The 17,535-nt window shown below is 39.3% G+C and overlaps 1 protein-coding gene across 2 annotated transcripts in view; it reads left to right on the forward strand.

Annotated features, from left to right (window-relative positions):
• LOC126425022 (zinc finger protein ZFP2-like) overlaps positions 1–17,535 on the forward strand; it is a 114,274-nt gene that overhangs the window by 31,571 nt on the left and 65,168 nt on the right. For both annotated transcript variants that reach the window (XM_050087930.1, XM_050087931.1), the window contains exons 3-4: positions 2,219–2,323; positions 6,712–6,830. In XM_050087930.1, coding sequence (XP_049943887.1) covers positions 2,219–2,323; positions 6,712–6,830 — 224 coding nt within the window. The remainder of the gene's footprint in view (positions 1–2,218; positions 2,324–6,711; positions 6,831–17,535) is intronic.

The following is a 17,535-nucleotide window of genomic DNA, read 5'->3' on the forward strand; positions in this document are numbered from 1 at the left end:
TCATATTTTATCCGGTGTCCGTTTCCTAAACCATGCTCAACTAAAGACCACTTCTCTGTGTACCATAGGAGATAAAACCTCTCGTGCTTCTTCCTGCATTGCTCCACAGTGCGTACTGTTTGTCCGACGTAAGATTAGCCACATTCACAAAGTATCTTGTAGACCCAAGGTGCTCTGAGACCTGCTTCATCTTTAACTGATCTCAGTAACTGGTGGATTTTTGTCGGAAGCCTGAAGATTGATCTGATCTTGTGGCTTTTCAGCAGGTGGCTTATCCTGTCCAACAGGAGCCACAGAACAGCAAGAAAGCAAGTTTTCTCTCCTGCTCTTCATCGGCGGTCTTATTGCACTCTTACAGGAATTGGAAAAATGACACGAGTACTGTGGATAATGGCGAAGGGGTACTACATCAGTAGTGTGTGGATAAGTTGAGAATTTGGGTGAGGCAGGAAGTGTGCTAGCATAGTATGTGGAGTTGCAATGACCACTGTGTCCAGATAGCGCAGTGGTCAGCGCGGCTACCTAGTAAGCAGAAGACCCGGCCTTGAATCCTGGTCTGACACAAGTTTTCAAATTTCCTCTTTGATTTAAATCAGTGCCCACTGGCAGCTAATATTATTAGTTCCTTTGTGTCTCGGTTGATTCATAATGGCTGTGGGATCAAAATTGTGTCTTTTCTATCGGACATGTCCGAATTGTCAAAAATGCCACAAATGATGAGGATAGCAGGCAAAGGACATTACATCAGCAGTGAGTGAGTGTGTGGATACGTTGAGAATTTGGGTCCAGTGGGAATCCTGCTAGGGTATCCCATGCAGTTGTGATGACAAATGTGTCCGGTTTGCGCTGTGGTCAGGTCATCTGCCTAGTAAGCAGGAGAACCAGCTTTTAATCCCGCTTCATCACAAATTTTCAACTTTTCCCATTGATTTAAACTGATGTCCACTGACAGTTAACGTCATTAACTGTGTCCTGGCTTATTGTGATTTTTGCTTAAAATCACTTCATTTATTTGATGAACATTATAACTATAGTTATGCATAAATGCGAATTCCCTATATGCTTCTCTAAACTGATCAATTAATTGTTGCAAATTAGGCTTGTAAAACCTGAGTTCTTCAAGAACAATGACAGCAGCTGCATAATTAATTTTGTTTCCATAAAATGTTAAGGCAAGATCGTCGATACGCTGCTGATTGGTAGGTACCAGGAAGGCGAGGCGCAGGTCGTCAGGATAGTTACGGATGTGCTCCCAATTTGAATAAAAAAACTCCAACGCAGACATGAGCTGTAACAATAATCTTTATTTAGAACGTGACCGTTCCCTTCCGTTTACAAAATGTCATGTACACTCTATTACGTACAATAAATGTTACATATTTCACCTCACTTTGAACAACATCACCACGTCTTTTATACCTGCCCCTAGTGCTGGTGTTGCAAGTGTCTGGAACGTGTCCAAGCCTGTCCGGCACATCGGAACCTGCGTGTGGCCTTGAAGTCGTTACGCAATCGCGAAAACGCGTACTCGGGCCACTGGTAATACTAGGTGGCCCGGAGTCGCTTTCTAAAGGGGCCACCGCCGCGGATGACTCTCCATCTCCGAATAGGTACGCTGGCAGGCGCGACATCGGCACGTCCCATCCGTCGTCAGATCCGTGTTGTGAAGTCTCTTCTTCGAACCCATCTGCCTCTGAATTAGAATTTGCGTTATGTTCATGGGTTTCGGTTTGTTGTACACGACGGGAACCATCTTCATGCACTCCTCTTCTGTATCCCACAGCGGGACGCAAGTGGTACGCCATCCTGCAATGTCCAAAACGTCCAGTGAGGTCTCCCTGTCAGGGTAAACAAAAGTATAGGCTTGTTCACAAGTTGGCTATCGAAAAGAAGAAGTGGCAATGCACATGTAGCTACGAACTATGTCTACATTACCGTTCACAGTGTCTGTCTAGGTTATTGCTCACGGGCAAGTCATCAGCGTCTGATGTCATTCTTCCATGATGCACCAACATTTGTAAAACAGTGCACTTCTGTGCTGGGTGATGATAGCTGATGGCGTGCAAGTACAGATCAGTGTGGGTGGGTTTTCTTTAACTTTTCATTCACTGTTACTACTGTGAGCCTTTGCATTCTTACAAAGTTCCACAATGTTTGTAAATAAGTGATGCCATGTCCAGTATACGTTTACTAACTGAGCCATTTCTGTTTTCAATAGGAGTTCCTGGCACTTTTCAGTAGTAGCTGTGAGCAGGAGTATGTTCCTCCAAATTGTATCTACATCAAAGAAGAAGATTTGGTTACTGAGGAACTGGTAGTGAAGGTATGTAATGATTCCTTTGCCTGCCAACCATATATTTTGATGCATTTACATTAGATTGTTATTCAAATCAAGTGAAATGTACAGGCAACTCGGCATCCGACACAGTACACACACCAACATGAGACATCTGTTTTTAATAATAACCTCTGAGAATGCGTATAAAAATAAATGAAGTGGAAACGTGTGCTAGTAATATTCGAAAATTTTTCATTAGCAGACATTATGTAAGGGCAATCGTGGTCAATTTTAATGACTGAGCAAGTAACAGCAGTAATGAATAAAGATAATGTACAATATCTAGTATCTGTAAGATGTTTCAGAGATGACAAGATACAAGACGAAGATGAAAAGCTATGGATGTAATTTTTAAACCTAAAGTTTTGGGTAGTTGGGGTAGAAGAGTTGTGTACGTTTACCAGTTGATTAAACAGTAACTGCTAGAGCATACTTGAGACATTGAGTTAAAACTAGAATAAACTGCACGTCATTTCTGTGATTTTTATCAATGTGAATACTTTATGGTATATTTTTGAGTTTCTGAATGAGTTGCGGAACCTTTTTGTACAAAATAGAATTGCATCTAAGTTAGTAATCTGAACACACAATGTTGAAATATGCAGTATTTAGACTTCATTGAAATTTGTGCATGGAGAAATAGGCATGAAGAAGAGGAAGATGCACAGGTGCTGAAGGGGTGAAAAAGTGGACACATAATGAAAATACTGTTTGTCTCTGGATTAGTAACATAAAATACACCATTTGTTTTCACAGTTTCATTTCACTTTAACATTTCTGATACACTTGTGGGCATGAAGGCATCCATACATCTTATTTGCCCAGAAGCAAGCTAGTGAGGCTTTGCTCTGTGCAATTTACACTGTGCTTCATGCAGTCGGTATAGAGCTGCTCGTTGTGTAAAGTTCCATCTTAATTATTTTTTTGTTTGTTTGATTCGGATATGGGAGCTCTACAGAGAGAACAAACTTCATTATTAAATAACTTGACCATGTGCCTAACACAAACATGTTTTTTATACTTAGCAAAGGTTTGTTTCTCAATTATGAAATGAAAAATGGTGCTTTAAAATAACAACAGTACAAATCAGTATTACTTTGTTTTATTGTTCCTGTGGCATATAACACACTCCCTAACAGTTCCAAACTTCATCCACTCTTCTGTTAGCCTTAAGCTTATTTCAGCAGTCATACTGAAGTAACCATGCTTTGTTTCATTTCTGCATTAATTAAACAGGTAATCACTGATCTTTTCCATATCCAGTTTAAATTGCAGTATATTCCAGTAATGAAATCTCTAATCATCAATTGCAACACCATTTCATTCACAGTTTTCAGTAAAAATTCTGCACGCCTTTCTGTGAATATACGGAATTACACAAACATGCTGATGTAACACTTTCAACTCACTCTTTAGCAAATGCTTCATACTGTTTGTGCTGATACTGTTCCAGCTGCTCTCTACGTAACCCAAATTATGACACTCTGCACACTTGACTGACCAGTAGCGCTCGGTCATTGTTGACGTTAAGTTGCAAGACAATGCCCCCACCAGAGAAAAGAGACACTCAGCTTCAAAGATTCCAGGAGCCAACAATGAGTTACAGTACAATATCAGTATGTCATAACACCAAAGACGGCATTACTCCTTAAAACTGTTGTGTAACAAACCCCACACTGTGTGCCAAACTGTTGCTCAGATTTGGTCACTTTCTTTTCATAACATGTGTATTTGCTCTAATAAACATGCAGAGTAAATACAGCTGTCGAAAAACAAAAATATGAAGTACAAGAGGTTGCTACTCACTGCATATCAGTGTCCGATAGCTTAGTCTACTTTTGAGTGTACGTTTAAATGTGCCCATCTGCCACTCAGTGCCACCTCTATGTGGTGAATAGCAGTCTGTTCTAATTTGTTGTATTGTTAGTTGATCCTGGATTTTCCCTTGCTTCATGTTTTAAGACACACTGATTAAAACCCAAATTATATTTGTGAAACATATTCGATTCATACCATGTAAAAGCTTTGTGAGACATGGCAGTCATATTTCCACAAATGTCAAGAATAGGACATCCTGAACTGTATAGAAAAATAAAACTGCTCCATTGTGGCACTTGTGTGAAAAGAAATACACTGAATTTTCACTGAAGTTGTTTGAAAAATAAAAGAAGCGAAATCTGCATGGAAACCGAACATACAGCCTTTTACTTTTTACTTACTCACAGAGGCAGTTTTTTATACTAACATGATACTAATGATTAATTTTGCAACTGAGGAGTGACAAATGACACACAAAACTATAATAAAATCCAGATATTTAAAAACACTATGAAAGCATATTTCTTAAATAGTACATACTGGTACTATACGGCCAATGATTGTACACAAAATATAAATTTTTGTCATCTAAACCTGCTGTAATAATGTGACTGCATTTATGAAGTACTTGACTTTTTCATTTTGTATCTCTTTATTAAGATGGTACGTTGAGGTGACAAAAGTCAAGGGAGAGTGATACGCTCATATACAGATGGCAATAGTAACCGCATACATGAGGTGTAAAGGGGCAGGACGTTTCCAGAGCTGTCATTTGTACTCAGATGTTTCACGTGAAAAGGTTTCTGACATAATTATCATCACACTATGGTAATTAACAGACTCTGAATACGGAATAGTAGTTGGAGCTAGGCACTTCAGACATTACATTTCGGAAATCATTAGGGAATTCAATATTTTGAGATCCAGTGTCAAGAGTGTGCTGTGAATACCAAATTTCAGGCATTACCTCTCACCACAGGCAACACAGTGGCCAATGGCCTTCAGTTAATAATAGAGGTCAGTGGCGTTTGCATAGAGTTGTCAGTGCTAACAGACAACCAACACTGTGTGAAGTAATTGCAGAAATCAGTGTGGGACATACAATGAACATACAGCGAAATTTGGCGTTAATGTGTTATGGCAGCAGACAATCCATGTGAGTGAATTTGCGAACAGCACAACATCGCCTTCAGCACCTCTCCTTGGCTCGTGACCATGTTGGTTGGGCCCTGGATGACTGGAAAACTGTGCCCCGGTCAGATGAATCCCGATTTCAGTTGGTAAGAGCTTATGGTAGGGTTTGAGTATGACACAGATTTGAGGAAGCCATGGAACCAAGTTGCCAACAAGACAGTATGCCAGCTGGTCATGACTATAATGATGTGGGCTGTGTGCACATGGAATGGACAGGGTCCTCCGGCTGGAAATGGTTGTGTTCAGCTACTTGAAAACCATTTGCAGCCATTCATGGATTTTATGTTCCCTGACAGTATTTAATTTTTATGGATGACAATGTGCCGTGAGGCCAATTAGTGCACAAAATCTGGCACCGGCAACACCTTCACAGTTATGGACAGCTATAGAGGTAGCATGGCTCAATATTTCTGCGGGAGACATCCAACAACTTATTGAGTCCATGCCACATCAAGTTCGTGCTCTGTGCCGAGCGAAAGGAGGCCCAACATGATATTAGAAAGTTTCTCAAGACTTTTTTCAGCTCAGTGCATCTGTATCTTTGTGCAAATGATCTGTGCAAGCATAAACTAAGTAAGAGTATTGCCTCAAAAGTCAAGTGCCGTAAGTCCTGGTCTGTCAAAAAATTTTAACTTTTCAGGAAGTTTCAGCATAATTTTGTGTGTGTGTGTGTGTGTGTGTGTGTGTGTGTGTGTGTGTGTGTGTGTATTTTCAATATTACTCTAAGATAACGCTTGTTGGGACTGGCTGTATGGATACAGCCAAAGAGCAAAACATTTTATATGTTAGCTGCCTGGCAGATTGAAACTATATGTTGGGCCAAGGCTCGACCTCATGAACTTTACCTTTCACGCGCCAGTGCTCACTGTTGTGTTAAACAAGCATGACTCACAATCCATCCTCACAGATTTACTTCTGCCAGTGTCTCTTCTTCCAAACTTCACAGAAGTTTCCCTGTGAAGCTTGTGGGACCAGCAGTCCTAGAGGAAAGTTTTAGCCACAGCCTGGATGGTAGAAGATGGGGTGCCGGCAGCAGTAAAGCTGTGAGGAAGTGTTGTGAGTCGTGCTTGGATAGCTCAGTTGGTGGGATCTTGCCTGTGAAAGGCAAAGGTTCTGAGCTCAAGCCTCAGTCCAGCACTCAGTTTTAATGTGCCAGAAAGCTTCATATCAGCGCAAATTCCACAGCAGAGTGAAAATTTCAATCTGGAAATATTGTATGTTTTTTGAAACTTGTGTGTATCTGATGGTAAGAAGTTTGCCATGTTCTACTTTGTAAATGCGGATTTGAAAAGGAACTGTGTGTATTCTGCCATGTAATTTTTGTTGCCATCACAGCATTGACATTATTATTATTATTTTAGGATCCTGAGGATGAAGAAGTTGATGTTGAAAACATTGATGATCACCTACAGGACGGTGACATGAAAGATGTTCAAGAGTTCCCTCACAATGTGATGGAACCCCTAGTACAAGTAGAAACGTAAGTTGTGTCTTACTTACAAATGCAGATCTTAAGATTAGCTAGAGGACGTGGCAAAAAGCAGATCGATTTAGATATAGTGAAGCAGCCTGAGGAATATATTGTAAAACATTTTCAGTGACAATAACGAAACCCTTGTGTACAACCATTTCATGCACTGTTCATATTTGAAAATGATGTTTTGTAGGTTTCCACAACTATTTCATTGACACTCAGACAATCTGCAATAGAAATTATTCGTGGCATGTTAGAAAATATGTAGAGGAATATTCCAGATTTCTACACATTTGCAGACATCAAGCTTATACCCCGTGTTTTGGGAACTCCCAAAATAGTCAGGAGGTCTGAGTGGCCACAAAATGTCCCCATTCCTCGAAATGATGTGGTTACTAAACACTCCGCGCACTACCGCCATTGAAATTTTAGCACAGTGAGAGGTGGCACCATCTGGCTGAAGCTAATGTTCGTTTGCAGGAAACTGTTAAAGTTCATGTGCAAGGAATGTGTCAAGCTTGGCACATACCACTGAGATGTGACTGTGACTGTGATTGCTCATCCAGTTTCCTCCACAAAAACAAAAGGCCAGTTGTGCCCACTGAAGTCATAGAGTGCACCACGTTATGACCTTCTGGCTGTGTAAGGGGTGTTGACAGAGTTCATGAGGATTATCCTTGCACCAGTAGGCCTGACGGTAGTTTTGTTTGTTGGCATAAACACTGAAGTGAAAATGTGCCCCATCACTCATCCATAGCAAATTTAAGAAGCCTTCATTGTCTCTAATTTTAGACAACAGATAGTCATCCACTTTTCATGATCTCATACTCACTTTCATTTAACTGTTCCACAACCTGTACCTTGTACGGTTGCAACTTGAAATCATTCATAAAATTTTGTGCACACTGACTGCAGGGCGTATACAATCCGGAAAAACCGTGAGGTCTGGGAAAAACCTGGGAATTTTTTCATCCGGGAGAAAACCGGGAAAAACCTGGGATTTTTTTAGAATTCGGGAATTATTCATTGTTTTAGTTTTCAGTTAAATTTTTGTAATTTTGACTGGTAAGAACCGAAACTATAACAAAGGATATTCCATCGTAACTGCGCAAGTGTGGTGACACCTGTTATCTGGCGCTCTCTGGCAACTGCTGGAACGAATCTATTTCTAGCAGGGAAAATATTGCGAATGCTGGTTTGAAAAGCATTACATTCAGAGTAAATTTCCTTTTACACAAGATGAACTGTGTGCGAGAATGTACGATGAATTTCTTAAATGACAGAGAATTTGACTCTCATTTAAAAGTCAACTCTTTGATGACGAGTCATTTAGAAGAATTTCGAGCACAGAAGATCAGACATTTATGTCATTACTAAAAATTTTATTGGCACATTTGTGTGATATATCTGAAAGAGTAGCACGCGCTAAAAAGATCAACATTACATGTGAAAGCTTAGCTTCTCTTGCAGCTTATTAATCTTTGAGAATAATATTATATGTGAAAGCGTTGCTTTTCACGCTGTATATTAATTTAAACCATTAACTTTTCGTCTTTGTATGTTCGCGCTACTTAACAGTGATGTTGATATTGGCTGACTACATCACGTGTCTTATGATCTGAATATCCGCTGTCGTCAGCTGGCGAGATCACGTGACATAAGCTATGACTGGCTTACAAAAGCGCATTGCAACCTCGATTTCAATGCTCCAAAAGTAACATGTGGTGTTTGGTGGAATTTGACTTTATACTTTCATAATACGAAAATATGCAGAGTACATGTTGCTGCACAACAAAAATCTTTCCAAAATGTGTTCTTTTTCCCCTGAGTTTCATTTTCTAAAGTGCCGGGAAATTCTACGTCGGTGAATAAAGCCATAAACATTCAAAGGATTGATACGTTTTACAGTTCCAAGGAAAAGTATACAGTCACTTAACACGGAAAAAGTGTATTTTCACTCAGGAGAAAGTGTATTTGTAACCAGGAAATCCGGGAAAAATCTGCGAATTTTTTTTTCCTTGTTCGCATATACGCCCTGGACTGGACGTTCCCACTACTGCTGCAGTTTCTCTCATAGAGGGCTTTGGACTATTGGTTACAACATTTTGCATCTCCTCTATTCGTTCCCGTGAGCGACAACTTCTGGACCTTCCTGGTGATTTCATGTTAAGTGCACTTTCTGTTGCTTCAAAGTTTTCACTCTTAAGCTTATTGCATGTGTTGATACAGGTTCATTCCGTAGAAGTTTGAAATAAAGATAGCATTCCTGTCTACCAGTGGCAGCACGGTCACTTTTTGTAAAAGGCATTCACAGCCACAGGTCATTAATGCCTGCTCCAGTGCTCCATCTCAGCAATTGGCATATCTGCCTGAGATGTACGACAAACATTCATTGTTGTCAATACTATCATTCGACTTTTAGAGATTAATTAAAACAGCCCATTTTTCTGCTGCATCCTCTATTTACATAATTTCGTGTTTATTGCATCTGGAAGAACAAAACAAAACTGTTGCTAGACAGTTAAATATTTTCGAAAAAGTTGTGCATTATTATTCAGGTTTCATTTTTAATAGACTTCCAACAGAAAATTGAAAATTTGACTGTATTCTGTAGGTAACATACTTTATTTTTACTGTCATCTTCTCGGATTTTAAATGTTTTTGTTTACTTTCTGTAATGCAATGTTCCTTGATAGCTCATATGAGCTGGCCATGCACGAGTGAATTTGCCCTGACTGGCCACGGATGTTTCAGTCGGATTCTTGGATACTTGCAGTCCCTGCCTGTGTGTTAGTGGAGGCGTGACCTTAATACCATACCTGCAGTTCTCAGGACTGGTGGTACAGCCTTGTAGCAGGTCCGCACATGTGCGGACCCTGCGACTGACCACAATGCTCTGGGGACTCTGCCAAGCTGGTTTCTGCCCACACACCGATTTCCATCGCTCTTCCAGCACGCGAGTGTCTCATTATTTATTTGCTCCATTTTATTGCAGTGCCTTTTCTTTCCTTTTCTTTTTAGTACGTCTGCAATTATGGTGAAGGAGTGGGCCAATGACCACATAGAAAAACTTATTGAATTGTACCGTGAAAGGCCTTATTTATAGAAAATGACCCCTGAACATAACACTAAAAAATATAAAAAATAGGGCATACAAAGAGATTCTTGACAAACTTTTAGTAGATATTCCAAATGAGGACCAAGCTGTAATAAAAATGAAGATACAGAATTTGAGATCCACATACTTTGAGGCCTCTGAAAGAAGTAGGAAAGGGGAAGACGAACTGTACAAACCGTCACTGTGGTGAGTGCCAATAGAAAGTTTCTTATACTACATTGATTATTGTACAGTATTATGCATATCTTACATCATTTATCTTACAGGTATTATGATTTATTGCATTTTACAAAATACCAGGAACACTCTCTTCCAAGCTTATCAAAGCTTGGAAGTTCTCAGGGGAGTGCTGACAATTCTGACTGCAGTGTGGAAATAAACGAAGAGAACTTTGATGTTGATGTTAATGAGCCAATTGCAGATAGTGGAAATGAAGGAAGTAGGACACAGAACAAGACAGAAAAACATGAACACGTAGTGAGTATTTCATTAGAGTCAGTTTATTTCTGAAATACTACATCACGCCTACAAACTTACTTTACATCTTCAACCTCCTTAAACTACAGACATTAAGTTACTTTTTAATAATTAACACATAGGAAAGTGCAAAGTTAAACTTTTCTTTCGTTTATCATTTCATCCTGCCAAGGTACTTTTCATTTGTTATTGTAAAAAAGCAGGTACTGCTCTCAATTTTTTTATAGCATCTGAAGCACGTAATTGAGCTATGGTGCAGGACTGCAGTGGTGCTAAATATTCATTTTCATTGACAGCCCTCCTCAAACAAAACTCTACTCAATGAGTGACTGTATCTTGTCAGTCAATAACCTGAGGGTTGCAGTGTGCAGTGCTCAAACACATCAAAAAGTTATTCAAAGTGCACACTGCCATAACAACATATTTAATCTTCTGAGGTTCAGTGCTAATGCTTGTGTACAAAACCTCGACACCATTGGCCCAAAATCATTTTCTGCATTTCACACAAGTGATAAGCTGTAGTTGAAAATACATCTTCCATGATGTTTCACTGAGCATATGGTTTCAAAACATTGATATGCAGAGCAAATGCCATATCTCCTAAAAATGGAAAGTTTAATCCTTTATCTGTCTCGTTGTTGTTTGGAAAATTTAATGCTCCTGATTGTTAAGCATTCATAAAACGTCATAGCTTCAGTGACATTTCCATATGATATTCTTTCCATTTTTCTCATGTCAACAAATATAAACTAATAGTCAGCACTAATAATAGCCATCAAAACAATATTATAAAACTTCTTATAATTGTAGTACATTACTTCACAGTTTCTTGCTTTCACAATTCTTATGTGTTTCCTATCAGTGAATCCCCCACAATTTATCACCTGCCTTTTCTTCATGAAATTATGTTCATCTTTTTTCAGTTTTTTTTGTCATCTCATTGTCACTATAGGCTTGTACCATGGGAAGCAAGGAGAGGATGTTATTTGGTGGCTGCTATCCTTTTATGTAACACAAACTGCTCGCATGTGTTAATAGAGTTTCTTATTTACTCAAACAAAGAGCTGTGTAACTTAAGCTTCCTTGTGCTGTGGTACAAGGTCTTCCATAATAGCCCACATTAGCTTCACTGATGGTGAAGTACAATTCCATTGTATACACTTGTCTAGTCGCTAGGTGCTGACTGACTCCGAGCTAACTGCGACTGCGACTCCCTCTGGGCTGCGACTGATGTCTTGACTCGTTGACTCACTGGATGACTGGCTGGGTCCTCTGGTCCGCTGTGACGATCTAAATACTAGTGGCCGAGAGGGCATTGGCAGCGCATTGTTTGCGAGTCTGTTGTTGGCCTCTCTCCTGACAGACTCACTTGCTCCAGTGCCTAAAATCGATGTTCTCGCCACCCCTTTGCCGCGTGGTGTGCTGTCACCAGCTTACGCCAGCACACCGTTCATTTTTTATATGAGGCAGCTGAAACAAGAAATGTGTCCAAAAGTATGTTCTGTAGACTCGTGCAGATCTGTTATTTTGTTTTCCAATTTTTCAAAGCACAACAGATGAAGAAGAAGTGAACTGAAATGATAGAGACAGACTTCGCCACATTCATGAGAGCATGCGCTATGGCCCTCAGCTCTCAGTCATCAAGCACGGATGACTGCAATGTTCTAGGAAACTACGTTTCAGCAAAATTGTGAAAAATGGAATCAGGAATCAACTCACAGACAACACAGATCTATATGAAAGACCAGCCGTGAAAAAGTTTTAAGTTTCCTTGCATCCCGAATATGCACAACTCACTCAGTGCATCTTACGGATCATCCCACACTGATTAGTCAACTTCTTTGTCAATATATAGTGACTCAAGTTTTGGGCAGCAGTGAAAAAAATTATTCCATTACCAAAATTGTGTTCTCCTTCTGTCATTTTGTTGTGTTGAAATTGGTACAACATTAGTTATTTTAAAATTGTTCTACATTCATGCAGAATTTGGTTAATACTGGGTGGTTATAATTAATGTGCAACTAATCACAGAGGTCCAGTGTGGGTTGTAATTATTGCATGGTAGTGAAGCTTGGTTGATATGCTAATGCATTAATGCGGAACTGATTTATGCTGGGGAAAAAGAAAAAAAGTTCAAATTTTGGCCACCAGGTGCATATCTATTGGGTTTGGGTGATTTGGAGGAGGGGACCAAACAGTGAGGTCATTGACTGCATGCATATCTGTCACTGTTCAGTGCTTGTATGACAGTACAACATCCCTGCTGTCATTTGACAAGCTGTAATGTGAGTGAACAGTACAGCTATCGAGAATACAGACTGTGCACTGTTAGTGAAACTGTTGTGTGTGAACAGCAACAATTACTGTGCTGCATTGAGAGGGTATTGCCAATTAAAAGGTCTGAGGAGAGACCCAATGTCATTAAGTCATTTAAAGAAGTTTATAATGAAATTCAAGAACATGGGTGAGCTTGGTGTAGTACCTGGGAGGGGAAGGTGTCATATCCCAGTGGAAGTTATTAACGAGTTTGCTGTTGCTGTAACTGACCGTGCAGCACGTGCCCCAGGTAGTGCTAGTGCTCATGCAGTCTCATGAGAATTGTCCATACCACGGTCAACAGTGTGAGAAGTTTTGTGGCCTGTTTTACATTGATACCCATGCAACATCCAGACAGTGCAGCAGCTGAAATCTCATGAATCACTGTAACATTCTGAAACTGGTCTTTGGTTTCTGGAACAGTTCGAAGATGGTGACATGTGGCCAGGAAGTATTCTGTGGAGTGACAAGGCTCATTTTACACTACAGGGTGCACTGAATACACAGAACTGACAAATTTTGGGTGCTTTTTCACCACACATTGTGCAGGAAGAGCCATTGCACTCACCATATGTGACTGTGTGGTGTGGATTCACAAGCACGTTTATTCTTATTCCATTCTTCTTTCAAGAGAATACAGCCAGAGGTCCTGTCAGATGTACCTCGATGGCTGCATGTGATCGAGACCTTATACAGTAGGCGATTCCTGCTTTGGAAGAGTGCAACTGTGTGGAAACCTCTGTTTTCATACGAGATGAGTCAGCTCTTCATGTCGCTCACCCAGTGTAGGATCTGCTCAATGCAACCTTCCACAAACGTGCTATATCCAGAAGTTTTCCAGAGGCATGGAGTGCAAGATCACCTGATCTAAATCCATGTGACTTTTGGCTCTGGTGATAACTTAAAGAAAATATTCACCAAGGACGCATTTGGTCTATACCAGATCTGAAGACCAGTATACAGAAACACATTGCTCAGAGTCCACCGGAAGTGCTGTGACCAACTGTTGATCATGTCGTTTTACAAATGACAGGATGCTGCAATGTCTCCAGTGCTCATACTGAAAAAATTGTCAGCACCAGTTTATAATAAAATAAACATTATACTTTTCTCACTTGTTTGGTCTTTTCTGCACACATCCCGTTCATAAACCATTACATATAGAAACATTCCTAGGCACGTTTCTTGCACGGACAGCACCAGATTTGCATCTGGTGGCCAAATCTGGGACTAATTTCTTTTCAGCGCTAATCAGTTCCACATTATTGCATTAGATTATCTACCAAGTTTTGCTGCCATACAATATTTGCAGCCCACACTGGACCTTAGTGATAGCTGCGCTAAATATAACGACCAGTACTTTTCCTCTTTGGAAATTTATTGTTTGCCTTTACTTATATTGTTGTATGTATGTTCACTGTTTAATACAGATGTACTTTGCTTTCTAAATTTTACTGCGTCTATACACTTGCCTTCATGTATTTATCCTTCAAGGCCTCGTGAACGATGCGATCCTTGTTTTTAATTTTAAATCCTCATAACTCCAACTGGTAGCTGTATATCTAAGTGATTGGGCAGTCTTTGTTGTGGTAAAATACTTACATGCATTACAGTATCAACACGGGGCTCATCACTTTTAAAAATAAAAAATAGCAATAAAGTACAGCTGCTTTTGGTGCTATATGTCAACACACTGAAAAGTGTGTCAAAGTTATACTGGCTCATTCTTAACCCCCAAGCAGACGCACCATTTCGCATAACACAAGAGGGCGCGGTGCGCACTTTCTTCTCATGTAAAGAACAGCCATCTTTGTTACCAAGCTAAACATGTATGAACGAAATCACAGTTTTTAATAGTTCAATTAAAAAGTGAGAAAATAAAGTTACATTATGTGAGCTAAATCACTGTTTAATTAACAATAATAAAATAATCTCTTCCTTATATAACTCTGTTGCCGTGTGCAAGTGTTACCGCACAGTAATGACCCACTGAAAGCACTAAACAGGGTAGTTGCATCAGATCCTTCCTCAAGACTCCCAGACAAGAAAAAAAAAAAAAAAGTGTATTCAGGTGTTTTCATTCCAATGAAATGATTTAAAAGTCAATGTCACACAGGATATTAATGAGGTCAGCTCTGAAAATATTTTATGGCTACTTACAAGATGCCATTTGTCTTCCAAAATATTAAAAATATACCTTACCCCCAAGTCTAGGCCTCTCCCTACCAACTATTGCATGGGTACCATTGCTCTGGATTGCTGTGCTTGCACCACATCCTGGATTTGCACATAAATCGTGAAAATCTTCTATGGGCAGATGGGCATGGTGCTAGATTTGATGGGCGAGGTCTACACAGTAGTGGGATATGACGGGCCTCAGATTGGCAGGATGCAGATCTGCCAGATATACCTGCAGAACTAGCCCGCGAAAAAAAAAGGAAATAAAGAAAAATGGAAATGAAATTAAAGAATTTGAAAGACCGCTAAAATGCACCATTTTAGTCATGTGATGCCTGTGATATCACTGACTAGCATGCTGCTCCAACTGTCGTAAAGCTCATTCACAGTGATATTTGATTTTGGAATTTACGTTTTGGAAAATGTGGTAACAAATGATGTGTAGTACCACATTTACAAACATATCTATAAAAACTCCTGAAAGAGTGTTTTTGAGTGTTCCAAATAATGAGAATATGTGTAAAGTGTCGTTGCAGCTTGCTCATAGAGATCCAAATGAAACAGTGTTTACTATGTGTATTTATTTCTGTGAGGATCATTCTGATGTAAGTAAATACTCCACAGAAACACAGTGTCGTTTGTAGTGTAATAGGCTATATGCTGGGCTGCTAATGTAATGCTTGCGAGATCGATCCTGATCAGAAGCAAGTTTTTCCTGCTTAATACTGCTTCTTTCTTAAGTTTACTTTATTCATAAAACAGTTATGAAAGAACTTTAAATTTGGTATTATATTACTTTTAATATCAATTTTCGTTTTTTAGCTTTATTTTACAACTGATCAATTTGAGATGAATCACAAAGATGCTGTTAAGAAAATGTATTTCATGCCCGATATAGCTATTATTCTGAAAAATCGGAGAAACGATTTGACAATTTCCGATCACATCATCCTTCTCAAATAAGTCATTGAAGATAACGATTTGCTGCTTTCACTGTCTCCATTGAGCCTGTTATACAGCTGTGTGGTTTTGACAAAGAGATAAACTGAACATTTGGAACCTACAAGGACGTGTACTAGACCATTATAGTAAAATGAAAGTTGGTCCTGCTTAAACACTTTTAAATCTCTATATTGTGTCAGTTGCAGTTAAGTATGTGTTAGAACAACAGATACTTTAAGGTTCTGCTGCATGAACTGAGTATTTTATGGGCATCATTTTGCAGTGGTTTGAATTAATGACCTGGAGGAACAGAAAAACTGCAGTGTGTAAAGCTGTTGAAGGCAAACACAATGATGCTCTGCAGCTCCTTGAGTGTTATGTTGTCTGAATACCTGAAAATTGAGAAAAAAGATACATACAAGAAAGTAGGAGTTCTGACAACAACTACAGCAATTAACAATCAGAATTATTTTTTGAATGAAAAAAATACACTGTGTTTTATTGTGTAGGCTTTTACAAGTTGTCCTGGAAAACATTTTCAGCATTGTTCAGCATTGATGAACACATAATCCAGTTCCAGATTCCCTCAGTTGTAGGACAATTCTGTGACTTATTGCTGTGTGACAGTACATTCGTCCTAGTCACCATACAAAGCAGTTTTCAGGCTTCCTATTTCCAAAACATAAAAATCTGTGTGGTTTTTGAAGAACAAAGAGACCATGCATAAACTTTCAGAAGATTTTAGGGATTCAGCGTCAGCCTTCATAAAATTCCTTTCCTTTGCTCCCTAATAGCTGTAAATGGGTTTTCCATCACTAAATAACTAAACTGTTTGCAGAAAAAGTGCAGAAAAACACTAGTAACTTCAGCTAACACTTCTGTAACACATGTATAGCTTTGTCTCAGTCCTAGCTTGTGATGTCATCAGAGCTACATCCACTAACGTAGCATTTTTGATCACATGACCAGATCTTGATATTTAATTATTTTTTTAAGCTCTAATTACATAAAATAAGATATTTTGTGAGAATACTGATCAAAAATGCTATTTGAGTGTTATAATCATCCAGAATAAAAACAATCTGAACCATATTTTTAACATAGGAAAACAGTTGGGGAAACAGATGATAATGACAGTGCCCTCTGTGAAGTGACATCAGAATGTTAAGGTTTGGAGGGGGAGGAGAGGGGTGGGTTCCTTGTGAGGTTTCTTTGTGTCTCACATGCAGCTTAGAACAGCTTCATCTTTCCAAGATCACAACTACCAACTGTTGCGCAGTGACATTTTTTGCACTGTTACTAAACTGCAGTGTATCTCTCTACCTTATAGAGGGATTCCCCAACTTATTGCATCTGGATAAATTCGAAGTTTTACAAATTATCTGCCTAACAAGGGTAAGATTATATACCCTGTTTGATGATTACAATTTCCTTGAAGTAATTACTACACATTTCTACTGATGCAATGTACACAGAAAAACAACAAAGTAGCAGTAATCAGGTTGATTCAAACGTCATGTCCTATGCGACAAAGTCTACATTGCTGATTTAGTAGTCTTGACCCATAAGTCAAAGTCGAATTCAGGGGTGTGACAGGAACGATTATTTGAAGCAAAGAAGTCTAGTAAGCATAGGCTCTAAAATACCTTAAGAGCTGTGAGCACTCCTTTATCTTCAATA

The sequence above is a fragment of the Schistocerca serialis genome, chromosome 10, assembly GCF_023864345.2.
Source record: "Schistocerca serialis cubense isolate TAMUIC-IGC-003099 chromosome 10, iqSchSeri2.2, whole genome shotgun sequence".
In the NCBI taxonomy this organism is placed as follows: Eukaryota; Metazoa; Arthropoda; class Insecta; order Orthoptera; family Acrididae; genus Schistocerca; species Schistocerca serialis.